We start from the raw sequence: 9,193 nt of genomic DNA on the forward strand, positions 1-9,193 counted from the left end.
CACAAAAAAAAAAAAAAAAAAAAAAAAAACCCGGTAAGAGACGAGAACGATCAAAAGACGGCCACTTTTTATGACGCACTACAGTCCAGTAGTGTAATAAGACTATCTTTGAAATAAATAAATAAATAAATAAAATTGGTGGATAAAAAGCTTCTATCCATTTAAATTTACAAAATATTTTTTACCCGTATCATGAGCATTGTTTTCTTCTCTTCCCGCTGAATAAAGGATTTACGAGACCGTAGGGCTGTTTGGTTGCACACTTTTTAAGAAAATTTTTTTTAAAATATTTGACAATGGTAATTTTATAATTAAAAGTTTTCTATAGATTTCTGTAAATTGTGTTTGGTTCAACAAAAAATTTATAGAAATGTTTTCTATAAAATATCTAAAACTACCAAATTTTACAAAAATTAATTTCCTCTCAAAATGAGAGGAAATCAACAGAAATCTGACACCTTCCTTATTTAATCAACAAAACTCATCTCATACCCATTTTCTATAAAGTTATAAGCTATTTTCTTGTTTTAAACCAAACAAGCAAAGTAAAAAAAATAAGAAATTTTGTACTTTTTGACTTCTTCAAACTTTTCCTATAATTTTTTAAAGAAATACAAGAAAATCATATTTTGGGTGGAAAACATTTCCTATAATTTCTAGAAATGGAACCAAACACCTAGCAATACTAACCTTTTTGGTTACTTATTGCGATCTTTTACATTACTCACACATAACGTAACGTTCTTTTTTTTAGTAATTTCCCCCTTTCTGTATCCGGTGCAAATCTATTTCTTAATTCCATCAAACCAAACTCGTATCGGTACAGCAGCGGCAAACAAGATATTTTTGACATGTTACTTATACCCCACAAAACAAACACACAAGGCCACCAGTAGCTAAAGAATTGCTCTCTTCATTAAACATGAAGGGGGGGAAATTTTAAATAATAAGCGTGATACAAGTGAGGTTTATCAAATTGGATTTTGTATAACAATCAACTTCATCAATCATTTGATATTGAGCCCATATACCCAATAAAGTGTACTCCTATCCCTCTAATAAAATGCCAATATATAAAATTAAGCCTCATATACAAAGCCAATTTATGACCAGCCCCAGCTCTCTTCATCCCAATTATGAACAAACATGAGGTGATTCAGCGAGCGAGTCACGATGAACGCAGTCCGTATCCATTGGGATGGGCTTTCTGCCATCTCCATGCGACACTAAGGCTCTGCTGGAGGTCCGTGAACTGAGCAGTCCAGTTCAACTCACGGTTGATCTTGGAAGGATCGCTGTAAACTTCAGCGTAGTCACCTGGTCGACGACTCAAATAATCTACCTTGATGTTGACGCCAGTAGCCTTCTTGCATGCCTCCACAAATTCTTTCACCGATCTACCTGATAAGTGAAATAACAACAATATTACAAACAGTATATATATTAGCAGTGCATGCATACGTACATATAGGCAGTAGTAGTGAAACCATACAATACTACTTTTTAATCTATTTCCATTCATTTCATTGCATTTGAGTAGGGAAGATGTCTCAGCACCCCCCACCCCCCCACCCCCTCCCCCCTCAGCGTGACAAAAATGGGCTAAAATGAATGTTCAGGCATATGAATATCCAGCATTGAGTACATTTATTTCATGCTAAACTCTTGAAAATTAAATAGAAATCTTAGATTATGATTTGAAGAACAAGAAAAATAGCAAGACAAAAAGAATTACAAAGAATGAGCATATAATCAAAAGATGAAGGTAAATGTATATACAACACTCTTCAAGTAAGATTCTGCTTGGATCTTTTAGCATCAAACGCCCCCTCTGTTAGCCTGATTTATTAGCAATTGCACCAGCTCAGAAGCGTGTTGGATGCTAATAAACCACAATGGGGGATTACAAGGCTTGGATGGCCCACAGGGGAAAAGGCATTATATGTTATTTATACCCAAAAGAACAAACGACCAAGATGTAGACAACAGAAAATGCCAAGTCATGTTAAATAATATAGTACTCAAGCAACATGATGTAACAAGGTAGCTCAAAACATGATTTGACCCATCATAATACATTTTCACGATTTGCACAAAAGCCTCGTAGTAGAATGCTTTAATTTTGTTTAAAAGTAAAGCAGAAAAAAAATTAAAATAAATGTTACACATACTATTAAGATGGAAGTATATCAATTACCTTTTCCCGTACCGACGTTATAAATTCCAATTTTATTAGGTTGTGCCTGGTTAAGGGCTTTAACATGGGCATCAACCAAGTCGGTGACATCAATATAGTCTCTTACGCAAGTCCCATCAGCAGTAGGGTAGTCTGTTCCTTTAACCTATAAAAACCAATCAAAAATTATGTCTACCCAGTGAAATTCCAGGGACAATGTTCTTACTAATAATAATAATAATAATTCCCTCAAATCTCCTAAGCTATGGTTAAGGAACAAATATTTACCTTAAGGCCTGACATGACTCCTAATGCTGCGTCAAAGCAAGCACCAGATATGCGTCCATGTTCTCGGAGTTCTGGTCTAGGAGCTTCACCTAATCTTCCTTCTGGGTCAGATCCAATAACATTGAAGTATCTGGTAACAGGTAATTTGGGAATTAATGACCGCTCATGACTTTATTGTTTAGTTTCAATATAGAAGAGTGACAAACCTTAGAATCATGACAGCCATGTCGGTGTTCTTTGAGTAATCCAAGATGATATCCTCAGACATTTTCTTTGCCTTCCCATATGGGTTAATAGGAAACTGCAAATCAGGAATAGAATTGAAATTTTAAGACCTGATGTACCTAGAGCAGATGATTTTAACTTTCTGACACATTGAAAAATCTCTCAACTCCTTCAATTACTGAGTGTTCGATGCTTCAAAAGTGACGGTGAAAGTGTCAAAGTGAATTCACTTTCAATAAATATCGAGGTGTTTGGAAACTATAGAGCGAAATTGTAAAAGTTATGCCAACTAAGAGGGGAGTGGAAAATAAAGTATGAAAGTTATAATAAATGCACAGAGTCCGCATGGGTGACAAATCTTTTTGTGTTTAAAAGTGTATCACTTTCACATTTCCACCACCACCTTTGACTTGTCACAAACCCTAACCTAGTGCAGGTGGAATTGTTTTACTAATCCATTTGAAACTATGAAAACCTGTAAGGACTACAACTGGATTGCATGTAGGACTACAACTGGATTGCATGTAATACGCAACTTCTCCATGCTCTTCAATGATTCAATGAATGTTGATATACACTTGCTAACCATAAGAAATGCTATAGCACTAAAAAGCAAGGAAATATGATACGATTTTCTCAACAGGGTCCAAGTTTTAACAAATAAAATCAAATAAACCATGTCACCAGGAGAATTCATTACAGAGGTGATGAGCTCAGCTAACCTGAGGTGTTTGTTCTGTGATGGGCATTTTCTCGGGTTCTCCATAAGTGGCACATGTACTTGAGTATATGAGAGTTTTAACACCATGAGCTGCCATAGCCTCCAGAACTACCAAAGTGTTTGAGGTGATGTTGTGATAGTACCTGATTCAGAGTGGAATTGTTTATTTAATGGAGAAAGTATCAAACTTTAGAACTAATTGCAATAAATTGCAGGAAGAGTGTGTTTGGCCTCACTAAATTAGCAACAAACACTTAAATGAACAAGCTTATATTGTGACATCAATACGTAACTTTGGACTTTCTAAACAAAATGTTCATATGTTCCTCATATGTCTGGTGTAGTTCTTACTATGCTAGTTTGGTGGTAAAAGTTACGAGGCATACAAGATACAACTTATTGCGAACGTCAGTTTCTTTTGGCATTTTGTAGCAAGAAGTCTTCTAGGTTGCATTCCCAAAATAACATGAAAACTCAACTTCGACACTGTTTGATTCTAGGAAAAGGTTATACTGAAAACAGAAAAACCATGGGATTGTTTCAAGCATTATTCAATTGTTACCGAGATATGAACAGGAACAGAGAGGCTACGGAAACGCCATATCCACTTTGGTTTCCGAAGGTTTAAAAAATATTTTTTTCATAAAGCACCTAAATAGAATCCATTATGAGAACAAATTTTATTCATTACATAACGGTTATTACAAAACAAGACAACTGAGGTTTACCTCCGGCATGCCAGTCATTAGAAAGTTAAAGGACCTCCAACTTCTGCTCGTCAGGCTATAGGTGATATTAGGATTTTCAAGTCAACCAAGACTTATGATTTTATTGTTTCTATCAGCAGAAAGTGAATCTGGGACAAGGTTAGAAGGTTATGCCGTTAATCATCTTCTAGATCGATATATATAAGAAAAATACAGCCACTTTGGCCGTGAAAGAGACATGTAGACGCTTTTAACTTCACATGATTAAGAGAAAATTGAAGGGGTTCAATATGAAGGTTCAACACATGAGATAGTGGGAGAATGGATGGAGAGAGGAAAAGATCCATGCCATTTAATGCCAAACTAACTGGTTGGGATATCAGGAAAAATAAGATTTGATTCTTTAGTTTAATTTAGGGGTTATAGGGATATGGGACAAAGTTCATTTGTGTAAGCCAAGAAATAAAATAATTATGGGTCTACATATGGGTGTCTAGATGCTGAATGGTGGATATACTGTTGCGTAGAGATTAGCGATGGAAATAACTTATGAATCAGTAAAGAACTATTAGTACATGCTATAGGAGATGTACTAAAAACCACCCAAATAAAATTGCAATTATTATCGATATAGAGGCATAAGAACTTCATAGAACCTTCAAAAATAACTTGAAAGTAACAATGTCTTACTATTGACGCATGTTATTGTATTTATTCAGTAAAAGATGCTGCTGAGCAAAGAGATCAGATCATCTTCACTCCTATCAAACCATCTAATGGCAGGATCTTGCTAGTTTATTTCATCACTTTTTCCAACAACTTTATAGAAAACAGCTTCACATTTTATTGATATGTACAGATTTCTGTTCATATCATGTCATATACAACCTCTTTTTTAAAATCTTATAAAATTACATCATATATTGGAGTAATTAAAGAGTGAACTTACAAGTAAATACCTACTACTAAGTAGTAGATATTGTCCAGTTTTGGCCAGAGAAGCATACCTGAGAGGTTCAAGAGTACTCTCACCAACATAAGCAACAGCTGCAAAGTGCATAACAGCATCAAATGCATTCTCTTTAAATATTCGGTTAACCTAGAAATTGGTCAAGGAATTCAGCAGAAGACCATTTTATGCATACAATTTCCAACGAATATAAAACATTTAAAGCATGTGTGTTAATAAGGATACAGCCTTTGCATCCCCTAAATCAGCATAAATGAACTGAAGTCTCCCTTGTTCTGGAAATAACTCTTGGAGAATCTTAACAGCCCCAATGTTTCCTCTAGAAAGATTATCCTGGATAATTCATGGAGAAGTCATTACATGTTTTCACTACAGACCTCTAATATCAGGATTCTTGTGGCAGAAAATGATTAACATGCGTTAAAAAGATGAAATAAGAGAGAACTTGTAAAATACCACTATAGTTACTCGGTATGAGTCCTTAAGGAGACGAAGAGAAGCATGTGAGCCTATATAGCCAGCACCTCCAGTGACTAATACATGTGTTACCCCTGGCTCCCGACGAGAAAACTGTAATGTGCACAAGATTGATCAGATACACAGAAAACAAAATCATGTCAAATTCAAAAGCTCAAAAAGACGGTATTTAGTTAGCATGGAAGAAAGGAAACAGTTTTATGGCACAAGCCTCTTCGAATAGCAGGTGGTAACAATAGAGTTGATATCCGATTAGTTAAAAAAATTACCACGCTCTTGCCACTAAAACCAGGCGATTGCTTTAGAATAACTATGCAAACTGCTGTGAGAATAGCAGCCATGAGAATTTTTGCAAGAACATGAGGTTTCCTCCTTGTATCCGAGTAGTCCATTCCTATAAATGAGAAATTTCACACCATTTGAGAACTAAAACTAATAGGATGAAAGGGACAAACCGACATAACTTTTAAGTATGCTGATGCATGAATCGAGATCATTAAATTTTAAAATTGACTCTACATTCTCAAGACAGTATTAACAAGCCACATTAGTAGATATCCATAGAGAAGCACCGGTGCAGGGAAAATTCTTTAAAAATTGAGATTGTTAAAGCTTGGCAATTATAAATTTTCAAGAACAATTACCAATCAGCTGAAAATAGTTTATACTTTTCCTGATACAGTAAGGAAAAAAATCAAAACTTTATTGGTGAAGCCACTATGTGACATCTCCTGAGTATTTCCTCTCAAACATAAATAAATGAGAAAAATTGTGATAACAACATTTGCACACCGTATTAGAGGATAATAAAATTCTCATGATGTGCTAGATTTTACATTGAGCAACTGCTAAGAAGCAATTGCATAATCAGAAATTCGAATAACCATAATTGAATTCATTGAGCAACAATATATACAATCTAATAGCTATATACTAACTTTAATTGCTGGCTGAATATCTAATAAGCAATGAAGCAAACCTGAAAAAGGCCAAGATCGACCAGCTCTCGGCTGAGTTCTGTTCCTATTAGGTAGCATGAGAGTGGCAATTTCTCGTCTCAACCACCAGAACACCAAAAGGCTGCCTCCAATTCAGTAAATAATTACGGGCAGCCACATGTACTTAATTCTGCATCATATTCCAAATTTCAGAATACATATAGAATTGCAAACCGAAAAGAGCTACAACAGTTTGTAATATCTTCTACTTTTAATTGATTTAAACTATTCCAATTAGCAAAGTGGAAAGGGAGGAGCTTGCTAAAATCCAAATTGACAGCCTCCATGTCTAAAGTCTAGAAATATTGAATCCTGTCAAACTTTCAGAATTGGAAAACTTAAAAGCAAATTTCTAAAGGACAGGAGAACCCATATAGCAAAATTAGCAGTCCCCTCTTGAGATTATGACTAAAAGCACAACAAAAAAAGGGGGGAAACATTTCAGCTAGGAAAAAGCTAAGAATTACCAGTGTATACAAAATTCTCAAAGTAAATATTATGATACAGAAAATGGCATAAAAAGGTTAAATATATTTTCCAAAATAGTTAGAACGCAATAAGGGCCATTAAATGCCTAGACCTCTAAAAATAAATAGCGTTAAATTCATTAAAAATACCATAAACCTCCATTTTCATAAAAAAAAAATAGTTAACAAACTGGGTACCCAAGAACGGCGTTAAGAAAGAAACAACAGAGCTGATCTTTTTCTGCCTCAAACCCATAATAAATCAAGCAAAAACAAGGCCGTATCATCAAAATCCCAAAACAGAGCAAGTTCCTTCAAACCCACCCAAAATTCAAAATTTAAATGAACCAAGAGGATAAGAGATCAAAAGGATGAGAACCCACCTCAAAAGACCATCAAAGAGAAGGATTACAGCTTCAAAAAGTAATCTTGGTGAGAGAATTCGTTCCTTCAACCGTAGAGAGAGAGAGAGAGAGAGAGAGGGAGACAGAGAGGAGAGAGAAAGAAGGGAGAAGAGAATGGGGAGGGAAGTTTGGACCGAGTCCTTGGCTGCTTTTGAGGAGAATTTAGAGAGAGAAACTCAGAAGTTTAGAGAGAGAGACAGGGAGAGATTGAGGAAAAAAAATTTGTAAAGATGACAGTTTTAAAGCTTCCATGTTCTTCGTATGAGTAGACTTTTGCGCTTTCGACCATACGCCTACCCTTGCTTCTTTCCTTTTTCTACCCTTTTTTTATTTTTTGACAATTTTTTTTTGCATCTTTAAGATTCATATACTTTTTGGTAAATTATAACATATGCTAAGGTGGTTAATGCGCGGCGCCTATAAATGGCCGGGTCAAATTCTTTGTTCCTAACCTAAACCTTCATAACTTTACTAGATGTTTTTTTTTATTTATTAGATTTGTATTCCTATTATTTATTCAGCAAATCATGTATATGCATAAGAAATTATGTTCAGAGATGAACTCGGATTTATGCTGGTATTCTTTATTTATTTTATTTTTAAGAGCTTTTAAAGGCCCCCACCAAGTAAGAAGATAATATATTTTTTAAAAATTATAAAAAGATAATCAAATTTTTACTGTTGATGAATGGTTTTTTTCATGTTAAAGCCCTCATCCCGTGACAATAAAGTATAGTTTTAATTTTACTATGCGTAATGCGATCATATGCAGAACAGAAACTAAAGTCGGTTGTTTAGTTTTCTATACACATCCAATTATTTTATATTTCTAAAAAAACTCATGCCATGGAACGGATGGTGCATATGGCTTTAAATTTTATTCTTATTAATCCATTAATTCATTTATTAGTAACTTATATTGCTTTTAAAGTGATTAGAAGCGTGTTTTATTTTGATTCCATTACATTTAAAACCAAAATCAATATTTTTGGAATGTGATTTGTTATATTTAAACCTCTAATTCTAGCTTCGAGGTCGACGGCACTTAGCCTGCACTGAAGGTCAAATCCATCCTAAATTATCGACATTTTCACTCCTATATATATTCACGTGTACTTTATTGTTGAGATATTCACAATATTACGGAGAATTATTATGTAGTAGTTATAGATATGATCTATTTGATTATTAACTCCAAATACTTGTATTTCTATTCATAACTTTTATACGTAAAAAATCAAGAAAATGCGTGTGAGTTTAGCTTTGATATTTATGAATTTGTCGCAAGGCTTTTTGACTTTTTGCAAATGTCAGGTAGGGGCTTGGCAGGGAAAATGATGGTACAGAGTTTGAGGTTTCAAATTTGTCCAAACTTGCACGTGGCAAGAAAAGAAACAGCGCACGTGGCATTTATTTATGTCGCACAAACCAAGCTTTTGCCAAACAAAAAAAAAACATCTAAAATTGGGCCTATATTTAAGTTGTTATCACTTTTTTGGACAAATGTTGCGTTTATTTCTGTAGCAAGTTCACAGACATTCTAAGCATAAAAACTTTTAACATTATTACGTGCGAGATTTATTCACTTCTCTAATTAAAATGAAACTTCTCGCAATTTATCGCAAGTTGGTTTTTGGAAGATAAATAAATCCTCCAAGCACCAATAATTAATGATTAAGGAAGCACAAGAGACTTCAAAGCCTGTAAATTACTAGTCAAGGAACAATAGGTGAAGTATAAATAAATAATAAAAGGCAGAA

The 9,193-nt window shown here is 34.4% G+C and overlaps 1 protein-coding gene across 1 annotated transcript; it reads right to left on the minus strand.

The window, feature by feature from the left end:
• LOC109845486 (probable UDP-arabinose 4-epimerase 2) lies at window positions 917-7,711 on the minus strand. The gene is made up of 11 exons (XM_020414739.1): window positions 7,413-7,711; window positions 6,544-6,692; window positions 5,834-5,958; window positions 5,544-5,657; window positions 5,313-5,420; window positions 5,125-5,216; window positions 3,412-3,553; window positions 2,671-2,765; window positions 2,465-2,594; window positions 2,198-2,342; window positions 917-1,401 (listed from the first exon to the last, which is right to left on the minus strand). The coding sequence occupies exons 2-11, from the start codon at window positions 6,599-6,601 to the stop codon at window positions 1,169-1,171; spliced, it is 1,242 nt and encodes a 413-aa protein (XP_020270328.1). The 5' UTR covers window positions 6,602-6,692; window positions 7,413-7,711; the 3' UTR covers window positions 917-1,168.

This window comes from Asparagus officinalis, chromosome 6 (assembly GCF_001876935.1).
Source record: "Asparagus officinalis chromosome 6, Aspof.V1, whole genome shotgun sequence".
NCBI lineage: Eukaryota > Viridiplantae > Streptophyta > Magnoliopsida > Asparagales > Asparagaceae > Asparagus > Asparagus officinalis.